The sequence below is a fragment of the Papio anubis genome, chromosome 17, assembly GCF_008728515.1.
Source record: "Papio anubis isolate 15944 chromosome 17, Panubis1.0, whole genome shotgun sequence".
NCBI classification, from domain to species: domain Eukaryota; kingdom Metazoa; phylum Chordata; class Mammalia; order Primates; family Cercopithecidae; genus Papio; species Papio anubis.
In genome coordinates this window covers 60281333-60306603 of record NC_044992.1, presented here as the reverse complement: position 1 = coordinate 60306603, position 25271 = coordinate 60281333, and the positions used below count along the sequence as shown (strand labels likewise).

At 47.5% G+C, this 25271-nt stretch overlaps 1 protein-coding gene across 25 annotated transcripts in view; it reads right to left on the bottom strand.

Moving 5' to 3' along the window:
• Positions 1-25271, bottom strand: part of ARSG (arylsulfatase G) — a 151499-nt gene that overhangs the window by 12074 nt on the left and 114154 nt on the right. For 14 of the 25 annotated variants that reach the window (XR_002517903.2, XR_004179293.1, XR_004179294.1 and 11 more), the window contains 3 exons: positions 15555-15663; positions 6589-6709; positions 589-679 (listed from right to left, as the gene is read on the bottom strand). Coding sequence is in view for 21 of the 25 variants with exons in the window: in XM_003913331.5 (XP_003913380.1) it covers positions 589-679; positions 6589-6709; positions 15555-15663 (321 nt within the window). In the remaining 4 variants the exon portion in view is untranslated. Of the gene's footprint in view, positions 1-588; positions 680-6575; positions 6710-15554; positions 15664-25271 lie in introns of all 25 variants that reach the window. The other 11 variants (XR_002517902.2, XM_021928420.2, XM_021928423.2 and 8 more) reach the window with 1 other exon arrangement.

Here is a 25271-nt window from a genome sequence, read left to right as displayed (position 1 = left end):
ACTAAGGCTGGAAAGACAGAAGGACTCGGGATTGAGAGTCTGAATTCGGTTGGCAGCAAGAAGCCACTGGAAGACCCTGAGGACCATGCTGATCCCGTATGACGTTCTAAAATATACATCTAAGAGACAGTCACAGTGAACCAAGAAGCAGAGGGACTTCTGTCAGTTTGCTAACTAGTCCTCTAAAATCTAGTTTCTGAAACAGTCTATTGTCAAGTAAATTACACTTTCAAATATCTCTAGGCTTCCATTTAAATGCCAGTTCCATTTAAATGCCAGTTCATCCAAACTGGCATTTAAAGCACGACAATAGGAAATGCTCTGTATGTGAAAAGGAGCTGAATAAACGTGCTGAGAGCCCCCAGCTCGCTAGAAATTCAGGTGAATAGCACAAAGACCTTATTTGCATATGGGGGATCCAGAGGGCCTGTGCAGGGACCCTGGGTTTGGAGGAGATGCTTGTCAAGAGGGGCTGAGAACCCCCCAAAGGAGGGGTTCACACTCATTCCCAGAGGCCTGGGTGAGAGTCCACGGGGTCCCCGTGCAGCTGTGCATGTGGGAGGCAGGGCTAAGTGGCCCCTCACTCACCTGTAACGTAGAAGGCTTTGTAACGCTCCAGGCGGACGGTCTGCAGGGCTCCAAACTCTCCAGCTGCCCCGCTGTTGGGGTGGAACAGCACCTGAGAAAGGGTGGCAGAGCTTACTAATAGAAAAATAGGCAGAGCTTGGTGACTCACGCCTGTAATCCCCACACCTTGGGAGGTCGAGGCAGGAGCATCGCTTGAGCCCAGGAGTTTGAAACCAGCCTGGGCAACACAGCAAGACCCCTCCCTACAAAAAAAAAAAAATACAAAAAATTAACCAGGCATGGTGGTGCACACCTGTGGTCCCAGCTACTTGGAGGCTGGGATGAGACGATTGCTTGAGTGTGGGAGGTCAACACTGCAGTGAGCTATAACCATACCACTGCACTCCAGCCTGGGTGATAGAGCGAGACCCTGTCTCGAAACAGCAAAACAAAAAAACATGCTAGATGATGCTAGATGCTCCCTGGAAAATATTACTGTCTTTTTCAGGGTCTGGTCTCCCTATCCCTGTGCCCAAACCAACACTGACAGACACAAGCCTGGAGTCCACAGCAGCCAAATCCAGGGAGCCTGTGAAGTTATTTTGCTAGTTAATGGAAGGGAGTGGGTTACATCTCCGGAAGAGGAGGCAAAAGGTCTCACTAGGTAGGTCAGATTTCTAGGCCTGAAACCTGCTATGTGATTTGCAAAGTCCACAGCAAAATGCAAATCAGGGATACCTTGTTCACAAACCTAAAATTTCATGATGACCACGGCAGAGCTTTAAACCAAGTGCAGGGTCCCTCCAAGTGCGGGGCTCTGTGTGTGAAGCACCAGTCACAGGCCCACAAGGCCACCCTGCCTGAGTTCCAACGCCTCAGGGTCAGGATGGGCCCTGGGGACTTACTTGTTTTACAAGTATTTCCAAGGATTCTGATGCAGGTGAACCTCAGATCTCTTTGAAGAAAGGCTTCTTTCACATCAAGTCAATTTTCCAACTCTCCCTTGAGCAAGGATGGTACAAAAGAAGGCATCCTTGATTTCCCCAGAATCAGGCACAGCCCAGACTCTGGTCACAGACGCCCACAGCTATGACTCAATCCGACTATATTTGGATAGAGGAAATCTTTCCTCATCAGGTCACAAATAAAAGAATTACCCTACAGAATGGAAATACCTAAATCAGGGTTCTCGAGGGAAGGATGTAAAAGAAAATAAAAGGCCAGCGTCCTTGGTAGTTTGGTGGGTCTGGGCTAAAAGCATGAGACTGCCTTGGTATGAATCACAACCGTATATAGGGCTGGAAAGGCACTTACATGATTCAAAGTTTCCACGAGACTTTTTAAAAAATGAGAAACATCTGTTGGAGCAGTAAACAGCTGTCTCCCCGAGTTTCACAGCTCCGAGAGGATGCCGCCGAGGTAGGGCTCCTCCCCACACCTGCGGCTTCCAGGTTCTCGTGACAATCCCTGCACATATCCAGGGCGCGCGTGATGACAGCAGGTTCCTTCCAAACAGGAAAAGAAGTCGTAACTGAAAACCCTCACTTCTTCCATCCCTGCAGAAAGCCAAGCCTCTTCACCGCAGGAGACCGTTTTGTTTCCTTCTTGAGACAGCAGGAAGTGGGAGATTTGGAAAATCTATTGTCAACTGACACACGATGCACTTGGACATGCAGAAGATGGGAGTGAAGGCTCGCTGCTTCAGATCAGTCACACTACTTGGGTCTCGGTCACAGAAATTCCATGAGGGTGGGCTGCTATATTCCCACTATTTATGTGGCGTTACCAGAGGCAACTTCCAAAATCCACGAGGAAGCAAAACTGGTGAGATGGCTCATTCTCGGAAACATAGATGGACTTTGGGCAATTTGTCTATGCATTCTTTTTTTTTTTCATGTGAGCAGACCCACTATGGCTTTCTTGTTTATATCAACATAGGAAGGAAGTTGTCAAAAGTACACATGAATCACTGCTCTCCAGATGCCTGGTTCAAATTTCAAAGATGACTTTATCTTCTGCAAACTTGTTTTGCCTTCCTGGTGGCCTTTCTTGTTCTATTTTATCTTGTTTTGTTTTTTAAGCACGAGAGCGTTCCCTTACCTTAGGTCCTACAGGGTGCTGATATAGCATCCCCTGAAGGTGGGCTTCTTCTCCATTCAGGTGGGGATGCACAGCTCACAGCCTCCAAAGGGGGTGGATGGGGGTGATCAGTTTGCCAGCCACCCCAGATGATGTCTCTCGCCGCTAGGGGCCTCTCTAAGAGAAGCGATGGGCGTTCTGGACGTTAAAAGGCAGCTTGTTTCCTCAATGTATGGCTTCCAGGGGCATGCCAAGCATTTCATGACCTACAGCAGCCCCAGACTGTGTTAGGCTGGGCAGGTGCAGAGCTGTTAGGGGAAACATTCCTTCGTTGACAATTTCTGGACCTGACCATGACAACCTGGGGCTAAGACACAACCCAACCAGTGGTGATGTTACAACCTTCAGCTTCCATCTGGGAGTCAGGAAAGCACAAAGTGGGACATTTGGTTCTAGGCTGTGCAGCCCTCCCCTTCCCGGCCCTCATGTGTCTCCAGGTGCCCCTCACTGCCTAGACACAGACCCATCAAGATCAGAAGCAGGAGGTTGAGCTGATGCACGAATATGCAGCATGGTGTCAGCTGCTGTGGTTTTGAACATCACCACACAACGCCCCTAGAGGTTGATGGAGTGGGTTGTGAGAAGACCATCCAGTGAAGAACCGGAGCCCATTATGCGCATGACACCTCTCAACTCTTGCTTCTCTCCTTAGCTCTTGGTTACTTGGTTTGCCACAGGGAAGGACCCGATTGCTGAGAAGCGTTGGCATATTGTTTCCAGCTGAGTATCCAGGAGTTACTTTGAGCTTCTAGAACTGAAACTGTTTCTAAACCAACTCATATTGGAATCCTTGTAAGTCCAGGATGTATCTGAGGGTGAATATAAATTGTGCTTCTTTAAAAATACATATGTATACATGTATGCATGTGTTACAGACATATGCATCTGTGTACACATATGTATGTGTATATCAATAAATGCATGTATATACATATGTATACATGTGCATACACATGCATATAAATATATGTGTATATCTCTATGTATGTGCCTGGATATGTGCATATGTATACATGTATGTGTGTGCATGCATGTGTATACATATATGCGCATAGACATGCATATGCATACATATGTACACATGTATAGTGTATGAACATAAGCATACGTATATATGTTTATATAGACATATGCATATGCAAACATGTGTATGCATGTATGGTATACGCATGCATATGCATACATGTGTATACATGTATGTTTACAGATGTGCATATGCCTACATGTGTATACATGCATGGTATATAAACATGCATATGCAGGCCAGGCGCAGTGGCTAACACCTGTAATCTCAGCACTTTGGGGGGCCGAGGCAGGCAGATCGCCTGAGGTCAGGAGTTTGACACCAGCCTGGCCAACATGGTGAAACCTTGTCTCTACTAAAAATACAAAAATTAGCTGGGCCTGTGTGCGCCTGTAATCCCAGCTACTTGGGAGGCCAAGGCAGAAGAATCGCTTGAACCCAGGAGGTGGAGGTTGCAGTGAGCCAAGATTGTGCCGCTGCACTCCAGGCCGGGTGACAGAGTGAGACTCCATCTCAAAAAGTAAAATACAATAAAACAAAATTAAATTAAAACAAAACATACATATGCATATACATGTCTAGAATATGCAGGCACATGTATAATACACATGTATAGACATATGCACACATATGCATACATGTAGGTATGTATAGCATATTGTGTGTGTGTGTATATATATAATTCCTCGTATTCTTACCTTCTAGCCTCCTCCATAGCTATTCCAAATTTGAGACAATTTACTCTTATTTCTTTAGGCCTATTACTTTGCTTCAATAGAGAGAACTGACCAGAGAAGACCAAACCCAAATTCAGGTCCAGCGACTACCCATGTTGTCCTCAAACTTCAGAATCTTCTCTCAAGCGTCTTTGCTGACACTGCAGCTATGCTCTGGGAGACTGGGTGTGACCCACAGGTGCCAGCCCCATGTGCTCTTAACCTTGAAGATACCGTCAGCTGCTTCCCACAATCTGTAAGCGTGGCTGTTTCTTTCTGGGCCATGGGGTGTGGTTAGGGAGCAAATCAGTCCTGACTCCAGCTGCATTAATCACCCCATCATACATCCCCACAACGATGCTGTGACTTGTATCTGGTTTTCCAATCTGGTTCCTGGGCCTAACCCTGCTGGGCACGAGTTAGGATGGGGTCTCTGGGAGCCTGCGCAAAACTCCAGTTAGAGCAAGAGCAGAGCTCTCCCGTCTGAGAAAGGAAGTTAGTACATGAAGGAGCTGGCTTCCACAGGCAGTACCGACAACGTCAAGGAGACCACAGTCCTTGAAGCACTTCCTGATGACCCCAATTATTCCTAGCAGCCATGGTAATAAACACTCCAGAGCACCTCTCCAATGACGTCTGTGACAACCCTCCAGGGTCACATACTGCTAACTTCCAACCACAAGGCGGAAACCATCTTCCTGCTTGGCTGCTCCTGCTCAGGGAGAAGGGCTAGGCCTGGAAGGGTCTGCAGCTCTATGGGGCAGATAATCTGCGGAGAAGCAGGACTTCAGAAGACCTCTCAGATCTCATCCAACAACCCCTCAAAACTGCAGTCATGTGCACAGAAGTGCCGATGGCCCATAGAAGACTCATGTTTTGGTTTGCTGGGGGAGGCTGGGTGGGAAGGGCAGCTTTGATAACTACCAGCCACAGGACATTTGTGTACATTTGAGTCACTTCCATGTGACCCTTAGCAAAGACATAAATAGACCCTTTGATGTGTGGGTCCCTCATCAAGAAGCCATGCATTTGCAGGGCGTCGCAGAAGGGACTCTGTGCTCCTTCCGCCTCCTTGCCTCCTCCTGCTTCCTCTTCCTTTTGGTGAAAGGAAAACACAGGGAAATCACAAGGAAAGGCCATGAGGCCTGACATTTCCTGGCTGTCACTGCCAATGAGTGCTTCAGAGTGCAAAAAGGGGACATTGAGGAGGTGACGCTGGGAAGTGGAAGCCCAAAGCCATTGCCAAGGACTGCTTGGTCAAGAACAGGCTGCAGGTCAGACACAGTGGCTCACGCCTGTAATCCCAGCACTTTGGGAGACTGAGGCAGGCTGATCACTTGAGGTCAGGAGTTCGAGACCAGCCTGATCAAGATGGTGAAACCTCACCTCTACAAAAATACAAAAATTAGCTGAGCATGGTGGAATAGGCCTGTAGTTCCAGCTACTCGCGACGCTGAGGCAGGAGAATCGCTTGAACCCGGGAGGCGGAGGTTGCAGTGAGCTGAGATCACGCCACTGCACTCCAGCCTGGGCAACAGAGCAAGACTCCATCTCAAAACAAAACAAAACAAACAAAAAAAAACAGGCTACAGAGAGTGTGCTTAGCCCTCTAGAGCTGGGAGAATGTTGGATGTAAGGCCCTTGCTGGCCCTGCCATCCAAAGGGTCTTTCACCCATTTGTTCATTTGGTCCTTCATTGGTTCATCCAGGTTGCGTGGACTGAATGCTCACTGACTGCAAGCAGTGAGAACTCAGAGCTGAACTCCATGGCTCAGATTCTTGCCCTCAAGAAGCTTCCCTTCTAGAGGGAGAGGCTCACAATAAACAAGTTGCAGACACTAGTCAGTCATCTCATCTAACAAAACATGCTGGGTAGTTATGTTATTAAATTAAATACATGCCAGAAAAGAAGTTGCCCATTATAGGCAATGAGAACCTATATACACCCACCCCAAGCCAAATTGTTAAATATAAATCTGGACTGGGGATTGGGGGTGGAAAGAGGCTCATCTCAAATGCTTCACCTTTTAGGGTAGTCACTTGTTTGCATCTTCTGAGGATGGTTCTGTCTGCACAGAGGTGAGAGGCAGCAGACCGGCCTCCTAAAGAGCCTACATGTGGGCACGTACCTCTTCCACTTACCCTGTGCCCAGGCTGTGACCGGCCAAAGAGCACCTCGGAGACGTCCACACCATCAAAGCGCCGTCCTTGAGGTAAGCTGGCCTGGGCCAGTGCTACCACAGTCGGAAAAATGTCCAGCACACTGCAGAAATAACAAGACTGAGTTGGCCCCAGCTCTTCTGACTCACTCTCTGACCCTGCTGTGTCAACACCCACCTGAATCAGCCCAGAGCAAGCACCGAGAGCCTCTCCTATAGCCTGGCTTACCTTCTCTACCTGTTTGTTTTTCCTTTCAGTTCCACCTGGATTTCTGCTCCTACAAGAGGCAGAATGGTACAGTGGTTCAGCACCCAGGCTCTGCAGCCAGGTGTTGCCTGGGTTCAAATCCCAGCTCTGCCACATATCTAGCTCTCAATGCCTCAGTTTTCAATTCTCTAAAATATATATGATATTTTAATAATATAGTAGTCCCTCCCATATCAGAGAGAGACACATTCTAAGAGCCCCAGTGAATGCCTGGAATCTTAGATTGTACCGAACCTGATTGCCATAAATCAAACATGTTTATTCATTATTTTTTTAGAGACAGGGTCTTGCTCTGTCATCTAGGCTGGAGTGCAGTGGTGTGATCATAACTCACTGTAACCTCGAACTCCTGGGCTGAAGTAATTCTCATCTGACTCTAAGAGTAGCTGGGACTATAAGCATGTACCACCACACCTACAAAATTTCTTTGTTGTTTTATTATTTGTTTGTTTATTTATTTATTTATTTATTTATTTATTTATTTATTGTAGAGACAAGGTCTTGCTATGTTGCCTAGGCTGGTTTCAAACTCCTGGCTTCAGGTGATTTTCCTGCCTCAGCCTCCCAAAGTGTTGGGATTACAGACATGAGCCACTGTGCCCAATCAGAACACATTTCTGTTCATGTCTTCCACTCAAAAATGTAATGACTTTACCATCTTAACTAAGTACTTACCATGAACTGTGGCCATAACTTTTGCAGTTTGAGGTGCAACGGCAAAACTAGCACAAATTTCTTTTTCCTTCTTTACAATTTCATGGATAGGAGATTCGTTCTTGGTGGCTTATGCCTATAATCTCAGCACTTTGGGAGGTCAAGGTGGGTGGATTTTGTTCTGACATGAACAAAATCCACCAAAGTGTGAATAATGGCTGAACAATGGCCATGTGAACAATGGGCAGTTTGAGACCAGCCTGGGCAATAGGGCAGAATCCCATCTCTACCACAAAAAAACAAAAAGAAAAAACAAAAAAATAGAAGAGTCATTCTCATCATAGATCTTAACAACCTCAGCATATAATTTCTTTTTCTTTCTTCCTTTCTTTTTTCTTTTCTTTCTTTTTTTTTTTAATGGAGTCTTGCTCTGTTGCCCAGGCTGGAGGTGCAGTGGTGCAACCTTGGCTCACTGCGGCCTCTGCCTTCAGGGTTCAAGCAATTCTCCTGCATCAGCCTCCTAAGTAGTTGGATCTACAGGTGCATGCCACCACACCCAGCTAATTTTTGTATTTTTAGTAGAGATGGGGTTTTGCCATGTTGGCCAGGTTGGTCTTGAACTCCTGACCTCAAATGATCCACCTGCCTCGGCCTCCCAAAGTGCTGAGATTACAGGCAGGAACCACTGCACTCAGCCTTCTTTCCTTATTAAGTCAAGAACTTTCACCTTTCACTTAAAGGAAGCACATTTTGGCTTCTCTTTGGCATATTTGAATTGCCAGCATCACTACTCTTGCACATTGGGGTCATTAGTAATTAAAAATAAGTATGACGGGAACACAAGCACTGCTATACCTTGACAATCAATCTCATAACTGAGATGGCTACTAAGTGACTACCAGGCAGGTAGCGTATACAGCGTGGACCCACCGGACAAAGGGCTGACTCGTCCTGGGCGTTAGGGGATGGGACGGTGCCAGACTTCACCACACTCCTCAGATTGTGCACAATTTAAAACTTATATTCATTTCTATAATTTTTCATTTAATATTTTTAGACCATGGTTGATCACAGGTAACTAAAATTGCAGAAAGTGAAACCGTGGAGAAAGGAGGACTGCCGTATTGGTGCCCGCTTACAGGTGGTTGTGGGCATGAAACACACATGTAAAGCACAGAGAAGACCTGGCACTGAGAAAGGACTCACTGGATGTTTATGTGTTAATGATTCCCAAGGGTAATCCCTGTGAGCCCATCTAAGAACTGAGGGGTTCTACCTGTCACCACCTTGGTGACAGCCATTTGCTTAGAAACAGTGTGGGTCAGGTGTCCACAAGAGAATATTCACTGCATTTTCCATTGGGTGGGTCTCTGTATTATAAAAGATTTAGTTTTTATTCAAAATGCCATGATATGTGAAACTTTCCACCCTCTTTATTTTAGCTCTTTTAGTCCACTACAAAGTAGTGAATGCGGCCAGGTGCGGTGCCTCACACCTGTAATCCCAACACTTTGGGAGGCTGAGGTGGGTGGATCACCTGAGGTCAGAAGTTTGAAACCAGCCTGGCCAACATGGCGAAACCCTGTCTCTAGTAAAAATACAAAAATTAGCTGGGTGTGGGGGCGCACACCTGTAATCCCAGCTATTTGGGAGGCTGAGGCAGGTGAATGGCTTGAACCTGGGAGGTGGAGGTTGCAGTGAGCCGAGATTGCACCACTGCACTCCAGCCTGGGTGAAAGAGCAAGACTCTGTCTCCAAAAATAAATAAATAAATAAAAATAGTGAATGTTTATGGTAGAAAAAATGAGAGCATTCGGAAATATGAGAGAGAACAACACACACTTAGTCCATCACCCAAAGGCAGCCATTGTTTGTATTTTAGTGGATTTTGCTCATGTGACTTTTTTTTAAGTCATATGGTGCAAGGTTACTCTTCCTGTGGCACATCCTCCTCCAGCCTGTTGTGCTCATGTTGGGGGAAAAAAAGTCTTCAGCAAAACAGAGAGGTTGCCCCTTCAACAGAGCCGTTTATCTGATGGCCAGGCCAACTGGAAGTCAGCGGGGCTTACTGGAGCCAGGAGGGCTGAGCTAATGGGAAGCTGGACTTTCCCAAGAAAGAGGCCCTGGTAGCCCTGAGGCTGGGCGCAGCAGCAGACTTCAGGCTTTTGCATGCACCGTTCACCGGGAAGCCTCCAGGGCCACAGATCCCCACTTTCCCCAATCAGATATCTGAGGGGCTGGGGGGATATCCGCCCTGTAAGGGGGCTGCAGAAAGGACCTGCTCTGAGGCTCCATCTCCTGTTGGCCACCTCCTTCTCCTCTGCAGGGCTCTACCTACAACCCCAGGCAGAATCTCTCCAGTGACTACAGTACAGAGTGTTTCCATTTGCCTTTCTCTCCCACAGTCCATGGAGCTGGTGGCTTATCTCTTAAGAAACAAGCTCCAGGACCTGGCATCCCACTCTGATGCAAAGTCAAGAATGCAGAGTCAGCACTCACAGAGCACGGAACAGTCCAGAAACCTGTCCAGAGTCCAAGGTTCCTGCCACCAACCGGAAAGCAAAGAGGACCGCAAAGCAGTCTGAAAAGGCCGCGGTGGTTTGGAGCTGTTTGATCAAGTTTTCTCTAAATTGTGCCCCTAAGAGAGATCAGCGTCACAGATGGGTCAAATCAGTCAGCAAGAGAAACAAGATCTGCGTTCGATTTTGGAAAGTATTGTGTACTTTCTTTTTCCATCTGATTTCCCCCCACCGCTCTCTCCTGGGGTTTAGCATCCTAATTATATAGCACTAAATCTAATGTTCACGGAATCCTAATGTCTCAGACTTTGGCAAGAACTTCAGAGGTACCTAGTCCACCCAGAGCCCAAAGAAAGCCTCTCGCCTGTGAGAAAAGCTTCAACATGTCCAGTGACTCAGGCCACTCAAGGCAGCCCCATCCCAATTTGGCAAGCTTGGGCTGTCAAATAGTCCTTCCTTAAGTAACAGAAAAAGCCAAGGCCCTGAGCTTAGCCCTGGAAAAGGGACACACTCCCTGGCACATGCAGCCCAGTGTCATCCCAGGGCTGCGCCCCCAGCCTACATGTGAACTTGAAGAAAGCATCTGCCCTACTAAGGGTGCCAAGGGCACCCCAGCTACTCCAAACCTCAAACTCCACCGAAGAAATTAGGCCTGGGAGTCTTTAAAACCTCAGAGAAAGAGACAAAATAAATACAAACCTATACTTTAAAGTTGCCCCTGTTCATTTCGATGCCTGACTTTTGGCAGAGCCACATTCCAGCTTTCATGGCTCCACAGTCCATGAAAGTGAAGGCAGTCATTTCTACCTTCGTGGGTCTCTTCCTCCATTACAAAAAGAAAAAAAAAAAGAAAAAAAAAAAAGAAGGCCAGGCACAGTGGCTCAGCACTTTGGGAGGCCGAGGAGGGTGAATCACCTGAGGTCAGGAGTTCAAGACCAGCCTGGCCAACATGGCGAAACCCTGTCTCTACTAAAAATACAAAACAAATTAGTCAGGCATGGTGGCAGCACCTGTAATCCCAGCTACCCGGGAGGCTGAAGCAGGAGAATCACTTGAACCCAGGAGGTGAGGTTGCAGCGATCCGAGATTGTGCCATTGCACTCCAGCCTGAATGACAAGAGGGAAACTCCATCTCAAAAAAAAAAAAAAAAATTCCAAAATTCCGTGGACTCTGGCACTGTGCCTCATGGGTCTGATGGAGAAGTGGTTCCCAGCCTTTGATGGGATGAAACCCCACTTCAGGGGGCTTTTTGGTTGTGATAAGGGCAGCCATGAGCCCACTCATGATGACAGGAGAGGGCTGAGATTCCTCTGCACAATGGCACAAAAGGCTGTCCTCAGAGTGGGCAGGGTGACATCTTTGCAGGTTGCATTGCCCTTATGAAAATATGTACTTTTTCTTTCCTGTGGCACTGGCCAGCCCAGGCTCCGAAGGTTGTTCGTAGGAAGGGTGCATATTTGTGTTCTTGATCCAAGGAGTCTCGCTGAAGGAACCTAGGAGTGGAGATGGGGTAGTGGCAAGCGATCTCGGATGCAATGCAAAGGCCTTGCCTGCTAGGGTTCAAGCAATTCGTCCTGCCTGAGGCTCAGGAGTATCTAAGATTCCAGGCACTGGCCACCACACCAGACTAAAACTCAGTCTCTCTACTAAAAAGACAAAAATTCAGCATGTTGGTGTGGCTGGTCTCGCACTGCCTGACCTAGTGCTCAGCCCTACTCGGCCTCCCGAAGTGCTGAGGCACGAGACAGGAGTAATCACTCTGAACCTGGCCTGAGGCAGAAGTTGCAAGTGAGCCAAGTATCAAGTGCTTGTTGACATTCTGCTCAGCTCATGGGTGCCAAGAGTGAAACTCCATCAAGGATGGATCCTCATTCAGAGCAGAGATGGGGGTCTCCCAGCTCAGAGGCAGAGCAGGCCCTTCCCCTTCTTGTATATGGCTAAGAAAGCTTCCGCTAAGCCATAGTTCTCAGCCAGAGTGAGTTCATCCTCCCCAGGGACATTTGGCACTGTCTGGAAACATTTTAATTGTACAACTTAGGGGGTGGGGTGGGGATACGATTGGCATCTAATGGGTAGAAGTCAGGGCTGCTGCTAAACATCCTATAATGCACACAGGACAGTCCTCCAAAACAAAGAGCGATCCAGTCCAAAATCTCAACCACGCCACAGTTGGGAAAGCCTGCATCACAGTTTTAGGTTAAAACTACTGCAACTTTTTCACATGTGCTGCCAAAGCCCTGCCCTCCTGAAGGTAAGGTAGCCCCTAAAGAAAGAGCTTTCTGTCTGGTCTGCTCATGACTGCCACCTCCCCAGTCCCTGGAGCAATGATTGACCCAGAGTTGGACATGGCAATAAATATCTGTGGAATAAATGCCTTTTCCCCATTCTGTACTTGTGTCTGTAGAGGCGGGTCATGTGCAAAGCCCTTCTTTCATCTTATGACATCACCCAGGTGCACACCGATATTAACACTGGTTATCTCTAAAACCAATGGGATCCATGTGAATGGATCCCCCACCCCCTCTCCCACACATTCTCTTTTGCTTTTCTGTATTCATATTTATAGCAACCTGACCCCTCTCTGATGCTCATAATTCCTCAGGGCCTCAAGGATATAGGTTTAAGGGACTCTGGCTTTAGCTCTTAGTGGCTTAAGGGAGTTATCTCTGATCTGGAAGATCTATATTCCTCAAGCAATAGAATGAGAGTAGGTGATATGCAGTCTGGGCGGGGGACGGGGGAGTGCTGGGCTGGGCCCAACAGCATGAAGCATTAGCATCAATGTCTTGAATTTGGATCATGCTACCATTCTCTGTCGAGCTGACCCTGAGGTGTCAAGGGAAACAGAAACACACACACAGCCTGCCCAGGCAGTAAGGAAACTCCGCCCAAATTTGCTTAACATGAATTCACATGGGAAACAGCTAGAGGGTAAATCTATAGAGGTAAAACTGACTGGCTGAAGTCCAGCCTAATTTAACACCAAAAACTAGCCTTGCTGGGTGTGATAGCCCATGCCTGTAATCCCAGTGCTTTGGGAGGCTCAGGAGGGAGGAGTGCTTGGAACTGGGAATTCCACACCAGCCTGGCCAACATTAAGAGACCCCGTCCCTACAAAAAATTTAAAAATTAGCCAGACAGAGTGGCGCATGCCCGTAGTCCCAGCTACTCGGGAGGCTGAGATGGGAGGATTACATGAACCCAGGAGTTCAAGGCTGCAGTGAGCTATGATCTCGGCACTGCACTTCAGCCTGGGCGACAGAGTGAGACCCTGTCTCTTAAATAAATATAATAACGGTGAAACCCCGTCTCTACTAAAAAATACAAAAAACTAGCCGGGCGAGGTGGCGGGCGCCTGTAGTCCCAGCTACACAGGAGGCTGAGGCAGGAGAATGGCGTAAACCCGGGAGGCGGAGCTTGCAGTGAGCTGAGATCCGGCCACTGAGCCCGGGCGACAGAGCGAGACTCCGTCTCAAAAATAATAATAATAATAATAATAATAATAATAATAATAAACAAAATGTATATATATGTGTGTGTGTGATACACTATATATTAGGTTGGTGCGAAAGTCATTGCAGTTTTTGCTACTAAAAGTAATGGCAAAAACCACAATGACTTTTGCACCAACCTAATGTATCTCCTAGGAGGTGCTGATATGGTGTATTGATATTGTCCTGGTACAATTCCAGGGGCCCTCAGGCAGACACTGCCTTGTACCAAGAACTCGCTGCCTTGGGTCATCAAACCATCCCCTCAGTCCGTTGTCTCCTCTAAGGCCCCACATTATCAACGAGATGAGACAGTTTTATCATGGTTGACTGTAGGTGCAAACACCATTCTCCAATGAGAAGACACTGCTTGACTTTCTGTGATGCAACTTGAGGGACGGCTGAGTTACTTGTCCACGTGCAGCCCAGCCCGTGAACACTTGGCCCCTCTTGATAAGCGCTTTGACTACACCAAGTCAGCCCTATAAAAAGCAGCCGGCCTGGCTCTTTTCCCAGGCAGCCTGACATCACAGATTCCAGGCTCTGCTATTGTTGTCACACCTGCTGGTGCCCGCTGACAGCACGCTGCCCCCTCCTGACTGCACAGGGCTGACCCGGAATTCCTGGGGGCCCCACAGGCTGCCAGGGGTGACGCCCACCCACCCCATACTTTGGTCCTCAGAGCTGTTTACCCTTTTCCCCTGGACTTTGAGTCTCTCCCCTCCTCCCCATTGGATCTCGGGAAGTCAGAGGGTGCCAAGAAAGCTTGCCTGCCTCTACTCAGCTGTGTTCTTTACGCCAGGACTCACTGGGCTCATTGCAAAGAACCTCTGGAATTAGGAAATTGGTCTTTAACCAGCAGTTTTCTGAGCACATGAATGAGCACAGGGTTCTACGGAGGGTCCCCCTTGTTAGTGAACACAGGGCGGAACCACAGAGAGGAAGGTCCTCTCTGAATGAGTGAAATGTCCCCAGGATAAGTCATAGTTCCACAGCTGGGAAGACGTTGCTTTCACATAGACGCTGCACAGCCAAGCTCTTTGCCATGGAGATGGCCTCCTGGATCTGCCTTAATGCGGGGATAAGAGTCATGGTGAGACATCACATTGACCTGATGTGATGGGTCTGCAGTGAGCTACGCAGCGAGCTTCCCTCTAATAAAGGAAGCACCCAGACACTTAGCTCATTGAGAAGCTTCATGGCCAGAGGCGGGAGGAATGTCTTCACCTAAGGATGCATTCTTTCCCTAATGGCCCGGAGGGGCCACCTTTCTTCTCCACCCTCCACCAGGGAAAGTGGACATCTGGACTCCTTTTTTGGGGCCATCGGATCGCTAGAGACTAGCTGGCTTCTCACAGCCACCCCTAAGACATCTGCCTTAACCCCAAGGATGGAATAATCAGGGTTCAAAAGATCTGTTGCCTCGGTCAGCTTGGCCCAGGCTGAGAGGGGAGATGCTGCTGTTGCCGCCTTTTCTGCGGCTTTCTCTCCAGCAGACACAGCCAGGACCCAATGCTGAGGTACATGAAACCAACCAATCCCTTCTTCACTCAGGCATTATTCCCAGAAGATGGCTCAAGTCCCACTTCACTGTTTCTCCCTCCTCTTCCCTCCCCTCCCCTCCTCTCCCCTCTTCTCCCCTCCCTTCTCTTCTCTTCTTTTCCCTTCTTTTTAGAGACAGGGTCTTGCTATGTTGACCAGGGTAGTCTCAAACTCCTGGCCTGGGCAATCCTCCTGCCTTAGCCTCCCAAAGTGCTAGGATTACAGAAGTGAGCCCCCAAGCGTGGCCCCACTTCACTATTACTTTCTTCGTTTCTGCAATCAGTCTTGGAAGTGTCTGGGAACACCTGGAAAAGGCAAGTGGTGAATGACCTTCCTGAGGCCTCTAGCCACCCATGCCTCCATCTAGCCACCCGTGCCTCCATCTAGCCACCCGTGCCTCCATCTAGCCACCCATGCCTCCATGACTTTTCTTGCTCTGGGCCCTGACATCTCAAGGTCGTTTGGGTCTCATACCTTAACAAGGCAGTGCTGGTGACATTAACTGGAACTCTGCCAGGCCAGTAAGCCAGTGCCGGGACCCGGTGCCCTCCTTCCCAGGTCGTCTGCTTGGCTGGACTTCCCCCTGTGAGAGGAGGGGAAGCATCTGGTTCATCCATGGTAATAACTCCAGATTTCTTTTCAGCTAAGAGTTAGTCTCTGGGAGAACCCCTGTCTGAGTTTCCAATAACCCCAACAAAGGAATGACATTTTTGGTAACTAGCTATTTCCCTCAACTAGCTAGTGTCTTTCAATATATGCTTTTTATTTTACTGGACTTCAGATGTAAAACGTTGCCTCACTCTACTGAATCACCTCATTTTATTTTCTTCAGGAGACCTTCCCCACCGTAAATTATTTTTTTCATTTATTGATTTGCATGTTGTGTATCTCAACATCATGAGACTTCATCAGTCTCATGCACCTAAGACATGGTAGGGCTTAACAAATCTTTGTTGAGTGAGTGAATTTCTCTTCCTAGTGATCATAATGTGACTGTCTGTTTAGGATGAAGAAATACAACTATTAAAGAAGAGAAAAAGAAGGAAACTTCTGAAGCTATTTGATCAGCTCAACGTCCAAGAACCGATCTGGCATGGATTTTATGGCTTTATTTTGTTTTGCTTTGCTTTGTTTTTCCTTGAATTAATGAGTTGTACTGACGTTATGGAGACAGTGTCAGTAATAGCTCCAACCTCTTGCCTCCTGGGGGAGGTAAGTACCAACTACGTGCAATCTATGAATTTCCACTTCGGTTATTAAAGGAATTATTTTTGTACCCATTAAGTCAAAAGCGACCACCAGTATAATGATGGCTAGCGGGCTGGAAGAGATGAGGTCATGTTTGATGGAAACATCCTGAATACATGTTGGGTTGCATGAACCACGGCCATCCCACCACCCCCACACACACCCCACCCTCATCCTGGTTGAGCCAAGGGCCAAGGATCCCACAAAGTTAGCGTGTGCACAGCCTTTCCAACGCAAGTGCTGTGTGTGGCTCACACACACTGTGGTCATGCAATTTCCCTTTGTTTGGTTGGTGTGAATAATAAAAGCAATTATGTGGGGAGGAGCGTGGGGAGGAACAAGATGAAGGCTTCTGTCGCCCTGTACTAGCACTGCTGCAAACGGAATCTTTGATGTCCCTGGCCCAGCACACCACACGGGAAATGCTCAGCATTCTTAGGGCTTTTTCATAACCAGCTTTGGAGTCCCTCAAGTTTTGAAGTAAGAAACAAAACACAAAATAACTTACGTCCTATGGACTGTTTATGTTTAAGGGTGTGGGGTTCAAAAATCCAATTGGGGTCTCTGCAGGCTGAGTGAGACGCTCTTTGATCTAGCCCAGCATTTCTCAAATACATCCTTCCTATCGAGAGCCACGTCTCCCATAAATACATATAGCTCCCTCCAATTTATTCATGCACTTGGAACAAAGAATCCAGAACTCCGGCAAGCATAAGACACATTTCCACGTGGCTTTGGAATGTATGACTTATGCTTCAGCTTAGGGCCAAAGAGCAGGGAGGAAGCATCCACTCAAAGGCACGTGCTGGGACTTTGTGGATACTTCCACCCCCATGGGGGCATCTTTGTGGACACTTGGGGTATGGGTGGGTGAAACCGGGGAGCCTGTTTATCTGCATGTCCATGGTGTACAATATTCAAATAGTCTTGCTTAACCTTTGAGGCCAGATGCTAAGGAAAGATCAAGGCTGTAGTTCCAGGAAACAAGCCATTAGGTCTATTGGTCCACCAGAAGGCACTGGGGTGGGCAGTGGCACCAGGGTTGAACACAGGATTTGGTCTCTGCCTCCAGGATGTTTCCAGAAGGGGAAACTGATCTTTAATTAATAAATTTGCTAATCAGTCTTCACCACTAGGGATTCTTCTCATTTGCCACAACCTTTTGTTTTGCTCTCTTGTAGCTGACTGACTTTCCTAATACGCTCTTCAGAGAAAAACATTTCAATGTGCTTGTCTTATTTCAGCAAAGGATTGAAAGCTGGAGGGGTTTGGAGGAATCCAGCTAGTTATAAAACAGGTGTAGTCAACAAAGCAGACAATCTCCTTGCAAAAGATTCAGGAATTAGGAGAAAGAAAAAGATTGGCTGAGAGAAGTCCCTTAGTGTGGTCACGTAAGGAGCAATCCCCTCTTTCTGTTGTAGAGACTAGTCGGCTAGTGCAGGCTACACCCTGGGTTCTGGCTCTAACAGGAAGACACAATTATATATGCCAGCCGTGCAAATGATCACAGGCCCACAGATCTTGTATTCTAAAGGGATTCATCTTAAAAGGGTCTAGAGTGTGAACAAACAATTCTTAAATATTTATGTATCACCCACAACGCAGATACCGTCTTGCTATAACTTCCAATTTCTCACTGGTACTTCTAGGAGTGGACAAAACTTACAAAGATCTGACTAGCATTCTATCAGCCCCTAGGGTTGTATAGTCTAATTATGAGATGCATATGCTTGTATTAAACAGGCGTGTTGTGTTTTATCTGCACCAGTAAAGGCTGAATTCTAAGGTAGCTACTCCTAATCCCCCAATATTCTTCAGTAATACCTGCTCCCACTAATGGGTAGTTATTCTAAATTAAACATAATATTAATAACAACAATAGCATCTCCTATTTATTGAGCCCTTACTAAGTACCAAGTTAAGTGCTCCTCAGCATAAAGATACATGCTTCCTGGCATTATCTCATTGAATCCTTATGACACCCTCTCAAGTTAGCTACTATTGTCCCCATTTTTCAGATGGGGAAACCAAAGCTCAGAGAGGCGAAGTAATTTGCCCCCAAGTCACATAGCTAGAAAATGATAGAGCCGGCTGGGCGCGGTGGCTCACGCCTGTAATCCCAGCACTTTGGGAGGCTGAGGCGGGCGGATCATGAGGTCAGGAGTGTGAGACCAGCCTGATCAATATGGTGAAACCCCATCTCTAGTAAAAATACAAAAATTAGCCAGCCGTGGTGGCACATGCCTGTAATACTAGCTACTCAGGAGGCTGAGGCAGGAGAATCACTTGAACCCGGGAGTCAGAGGTTGCAGCAAGCCAAAATTGAGCCACTTCACTCCAGCCTGGGTGGCAGAGTGAGGCTCTGTCTAAAAAAAAAAAAGAAAGAAAGAAAATGATAGAGTCAAGATCTGAATGCCGGTCTGACTACACAGCCAGCACCCTCGCTCACTAAACCTAGGGCAGGGGTTCCCATTTTGAATATGTATTAGAATCACTGGGGAGCTTTTAAAAAATACCCATGCCAAAGTCTCTTTCCCAGAGACCGTGATTTAATCGGCCTGCAGTGAGGCTCTGACATAAAATCTTCTAAAACTCTCCTGGGGTTTAGTGTGGAGAGCACCCATTCCCAGAGAAGGAGGGCAACGGGCAAGATAGGGAAGAGAACACAGCACATTTCAAAGTTAAATGTAGCTAATGGTAATCGTCACCGCAGGCTTTCTGTTGCCCACGCCTTTATACCTCTATGCCACAGCGTCATACATATGACCTTATAAGTCATAGTAAGTAAGAACAATAGATAATCCATAAATGAAACTTCTAATCACTTTTCAATTTCAAACACTATTCATTCATTTAGATAAGCTTCCATACTTTGATCGGGCACTGGCACGTTAAAAGTGTTAGTTGCCTTCGGCTTTCTGTCGAGAAATGCATGTCTTATGGCCATGAGAATGCATTTCTATGCACTCGTGGTTACTTATGACTCTAATTAAAGCAGAGCCTCTTACTTAAAGCAATAAATATTTAGCCACAGCAACCAAAATATAAACAAAACCATGATTCATGAATTTGCTTATTTGTGCTTCTCTGGTTACGGAAGTGAAGTGGCATTTTATGATGCATCGAGACAGGGGCAGGCCGAGGAAGACTCACCACTGCCCACGCGGAGGAATAGTGGTCTTTCTTGGCTGGGACCCAAGGGCCATGTTTCACTGAGTCAGAAAGGCAATGCAGCAAACAAGGAAATTCGCAAATTTCTCCATACAGAAGAATCACCACAAGAGATCTCATCTAAGATATGGATTTCTGGGTCCTATCCCCAGGAATTCTAATCTAATAAGTCCGGGGTGAGGCTCTGATTCTAGGTAATTCTGATGTCAGTGGTCTGAAAACCAGAGGTGAAGAAGTATTCAAGGAATAATTAGGACGATACCTTTGGGGGCAGGCAGGTCTCCAGTGGCACCCCTGCCAACCAAGTGGCCTTGGGCAGAATTCATAACCTCCCTCAGTCTCAATCATCTCAGCCAGGAAGCAGGGAAATGATTGTACAGTTGACCCTTGAATAACACAAGAGTTAGGGCACTGACTCCCGCGCAGTTGAAAATCTGGGCATAACCTTTGACTCTTCCAAAACTTAACTACTGATAGCCTTATGTTGACCAGGAAGCCATACCAATAACATAAACATTCAATTAAGACATATTTAGTATGTTATATGTATTATATACTGTAGACTTATAATAAAGTGAGCTAGAGAAAAGAAAATGTTAGTAAGAAAATCCTGGCCAGGCACAGTCGCTCATAACTGTAATCCTAGCACTTCAGGAGGCCAAGGCAGGAGGATGGCTTGGGCCCAGGAGTCCGAGACCAGACTGGGCAACGTAGTGAGACCCCCTGTCTCTACAAAATAAATAAATAAATAAATAAATAAATAAATAAATAAATAAATAGCTAAGTGTGGTAGTCCCAGCTACTTGGGAGTCCTAGCTGGTAGTCCAAGCTACTTGGGAGGCTGAGGTGGGAGAATCGCCTGAGCCCAGGAGGTTGAAGCAGCAGTGAGCTCTGATTAGATCACTGCCCTCTAGCCTGGACAACACAGCAAGACTCTGTCAAAAAAGAAAAAGAGGAAAAAAGTAAGAAAGAAAGAAAGAGAGAAAGAAAGAAAGAGGAGAGAGAGGGAGGGAGGGAGGGAAGGAAGGGAAGAAAGAAGAAAAAAGAGAAAAGGAAGGAAGGAAGGAAAGGGAAGGGAGGGAAGGAAGGAAAGAAAAACAAAATTAGAAGAAAGACAAAATATATTTTCTATTCATTAAGTGGAAGTGGCTCATCGTAAAGGGCTTCATCCTCGTTGTCTTCACATGGAGTACACTAAGGAAGAGGAGGGGAAAGAGGAGAGGTTGGTCTTGCTGTCTCAGGGGTGGCAGAGGCAGAAGAAAATTCATGTATGAAGTGGACCCACACAGTTCAAATCCATGTCACTCAAGGGCCAACTGTATTTATCTCATAGGGTTGTGGGAACAGCTATATAAGATAGTGTACATAAAGCTTTAAGCAAGGTACTTTTGCATAATGCCTGCCAGAGAAGTGCCAACCAAATTACCTATGGGGAGAAAATAGCAGAGAGCCCAACCTCCGATAGTTTGGTTTGGCATGCATGGTGTTTTTCTTTTAACTAATGCTGAATGTCATTTGGCAGGGTCCTCTCTCCAGTTTATTGAATTCCTAACACTGCCCATGACTGACAAAAACAAACATTTGTTCCTTATCACCTGCCGGGCCCACAAAGCCATTAGCATTTGTGACTGGGTAGCGCGCCTGTTCTGAGGAGTGCACATTCTAATAACCTTCTAAAGAAGCAGGCTCTCAGCCCAGTGCAGTGGCTCGCACTTGTACTACCAGCACTCTGGGAGGCCAATGCAAGGAAGATCATTTGAAGCCAGGAGTTCGAAACCTGGCTGAGCAATAAGCAAGACCCCTCTACCCCATCTCTGTAAAAAAAAAGAAAAAAGAAAAATTTAATGTTCCAGGCATAGTGGCATACACCTGTAGCCCCAGCTACTAGGGAGGCTGAAGCAGGAGAATTGCTTGAGCCCAGGAGGTCAAGGCTGCAGTGAGCCATGATCACACCACTGCACTGCAGCCCGGGCAACAGAGTGAGATCCTGTCTCTACAAAAATAAAATAAAGAAGCAGGCTTTTTCTAAATGTAGTATGTCCCCTTGCCAAGGATGCCTACAGTGTACTCGTTTTCTAGAAACACAGGGCAGCCTGGGACTCCGGCTGGCCTGGGGTGGCCCTGAGTATGGGATGAGGACATTCCACTAAGCCTGGTGGCCAAAGTCCCAGAAAGAGACACAGTTTGACTTCTGCTGGGTCTCCACCAGCAGGCCCAGTCCCCAGCCAGGGCCAACAGTCAGAGTCCCTTATCCCTTGCTCTCTCACCCCATGGCACCTCTGACTTTTCCCTGCCCCACCCCCTACCCCAAACAGGACAGAAGGCCCAGGATGCGGAGACAGCTTCCCAGTGGGAAAGATTATGCAACAACCTGATAGCATCAGATTACAAACAACCAAGGTCTCCTAGGAGCCTGGATGCCAAATTCAACAGAATGTTTCCTCATCACCAAGGGGGAGGAAGGAACAGTTCTGCTCTTCAAATAAAACAAGAAAAGATTTTCCAGACAGAGGAGCAGTCAGTTAGGGGAAAAACAAGGTGTTGGTTCTGTCCTGGGTAGGAAACAGATCTGGCACGGAGAAGGGAAGGCGGCTGCAGTGAGAGCCAGGCCTCCTGGACCAGGCTGCGGGCCCAGAGACAGCGGGGGTGACTAACTCGTGCCCTTCTTCTTCGGGAGAGGGCAGGGCTGCTTTGCTCTGCCTCCGCCCCAGTTCTGTGTCTCCTCGCCCCTGCAGGGCACAAGCCAAGTGGAGTATTCTCAGTCCACACGCACGGGGTGAAGAGATGACTCCAGGAGACGCTGCCTCATCCCATCAGCTGAGCTGGGCGGTTTGGCCAGGAAAGGAAAGGGAAGACAAGCAGGGGGGCCTGAGGGCCCTGAGAACAGGGGAAGACAGCGCGTGGCCTGACGCAGCAGCCTGGCTTCAGGGAGAAAATTGCACGACTCCCGGTACTGTTTGTCCTACTCTGTTGCGAAAACATTGACCGCCTTCTCTCTTTCATCTACTCTTGAGTCTGGCCCCCGTACAGTGAGCCGTGCAGACATCCCACTGATGGGAAACTGGGTGAGGAGGAGCAGGTGGCCAGAGGGACCCCAGCCCCTTTGACTCACAGGACGTGGCCACCTGCCGAGCAGGGAGCTGCCTGGCTTCCAGAGCCTCAGCAGCATTCCAGGCAGAGAGGAAGACGGAGGCTGTGGCATAGTTAGTTGACAGGAAGCTGCTTTGGAGAATGAGGAAGAAGTGTCTACCCCCAGGCAGCAGCCTTTCAGGCAAAGTTCACTTTCAGACTCCCAAGAAAAGAAGGGAATGGCATCCAGCCCCAGCCCGATCATGAATTTAAGTGCTGTCACCCACCAATCCCACATCAAGCCACAGACTTAGTGGGAAGGCCTTGCCCAAAAAAAAGAATGTCATCTTGAGGTGCCTGAAATTCAGCTTCAGAACATTTCCCAAGAGACCCTGAACATTTTAAAGTTATCTGTATGCGATTTAAGTTGCCTGATCCTTTAGTGAGGGAATCTTTTTCAGGGTGTTTGCCGGTCCCCTTCTAGAGCTTCTATGGGTGGGGTCCCGTCAGGTTGTTTCAGCCAGGAATTAAGAAATTGAGTCTAATGGGGGTTATCATTAGAGGCCAGGCACAAGGCTGAGAGCGTCCCAGGCAGTACCCCCACTGATTCTCCCAACAGTCTACAGAGAATAGTCCACGACTCCACCTAACAAGAAGAGGCTGCTGAGCCCTGAGCTGAGTCAAGATTCAAGCCCAGCCTGAGCCTCCAAACCCTCTCTGCCTTCCACAGATGCAGAAAGATTCAGACTGTCGCAAGAGCTAAATACTTTTTCCTTGACAATTACTAGGTTCAAAGAGCAAGATACGATTTTCCAGGTGGCTGAGTGTCGCGTATAATCAGATGTGTGTGAGAGCAGTCATGTGGCTTGGGGAATGAGCCAGTGATGGCCAGAGGATGTGGGCCCCTCCATGGCTGGCTGGCCTCGGGGATGCCTTCCCTTCTCCTTGGCCTCAGTTTCCTCATTTGTCCAATAAGGTGGCTGGAATAAAGATCGCTGAGGTCGGCCAGGCATGGTGACTCATGCCTGTAATCCCAGCACTTTGGGAGGCTGAGGCGGGTGGATCACCGGAGGTCAGGAGTTCAAGACCAGCCTGGCCCACATGGTGAAACCCCGTCTCTACTAAAAATACCAGACATGGTGGCGGGTGTGGTGGCGCACATGTGTCATACCAGCTACTCAGGAGGCTGAAGCAGGAGAATCGCTTGAACCTGGGAGGTGGAGTTTGCAGTGAGCTGAGATCGCACCACTACACTCCAGCCTGGGCGACAGAACAAGACTTTGTTTCAAAAAAAAAAAAAAAAAAAAATGACAGAGGTCTTTTCCAGCTTTGGCATTCTTTGAACTTGGGGATATTCCTGGAGATTTTGTCACTGGCTTCTCTCATTGGTCATTTTTGGATCAGTGGAAGTGAGACTGGTACTTGCCCTTCTCCTTGTTCTCAGCTCCCCTGATACAAGAGGGATCTTTTAAAAACATTGGCTAGTATGCTGGAGGGGGAGTGGGAAATGGTGAGCAACTGTTTAAAGGATATGGGGTTAAACAAAATAAATACATATTTTTTAAAAGCTAGGCATAGGCCAGGTGCAGTGGCTCACACCTGTAATCCCAACATTTTGGGAGGCTAAGGTGGGAAGATTGCTTAAGCCCAGGAGTTTCAGACCAGCCTGGGCAATATAGCAAGACCCTGTCTCTAAAAAAAAAAACATTTAAAAAGGAAAAGAAAAATTAGCTGGCTATGGTAGTACATGCCTGTGGTCCCAGCTACTTAGGAGGCTGAGGTGGGAGGATCGCTTGAATCCAGGAGGTTGAGGCTGCAGTGAGCTGTAATGATGCCACTGCACTCCAGCCTGGGCAACAGAGCAAGACCCTATCTCAGAAAAAAAAAAAAAAATGCAGGGGGCGCAGTGGCACACTCCTGTAGTCCAAGGTACTCACGAGAATGAGGTGGGGGGATCCCTCGAGCTCAGGAGTTTGAGGCTGCAATGAGCTATGATCGTGCCATTGCACTCCAGCCTGGGGGACAGAGCAAGACTATATCTCTAAAACATTAATAAATAAATTAATTAAAGGATATAGGGTTTCTTTTGGGGTGATAGAAGTGTTTTAGAACTAGACAGACGTGGTCATCACACAACATAGGGAAGGTGCTGAGTGCTACTTAACCAAACAATTTAAAATGTTAATTTTATGTGATGTAAATTTCGCCTCTATATTTAACATTAAATAATGTCCCTCCCGCTCTTAAAATCTTCCCATGGTTCCACATTTCCTTAGAATAAAAGCCAAACTGCAAAGATTGTCGAACGCTGGCCCCATCTCTCACTGTTCTCCTTGGTCGTCACAAACTCCAGACTCACAGACACAGGGGCAGCCCCAGGGAGCGGCTCCTACTCCCTGATGTTCCCATCTCTGCCTGGGCTGCTCCCCTCGCCCACAGCCTCTTCTCCTGCCAATCCCTGGCTGTCTCCTACTCATTCTTCAAAACGCAAACCACCCCCAGGGAAGCCTATTTGCTACCCAATATGGTAGCCAGTAGCCACATATGGCTACTGAGACCTGGAAGTGTGGCTGGTGTGACCAAGGAATTGAATTTTAATTGACTTGTATTAATTTTAATTTAAATGGCCATATGTGGCTAGTGCCTGACATACCGGATTGTGTAGCTCTAGACAGGTGGTTCTCAAATTTTAACCTGCATTAT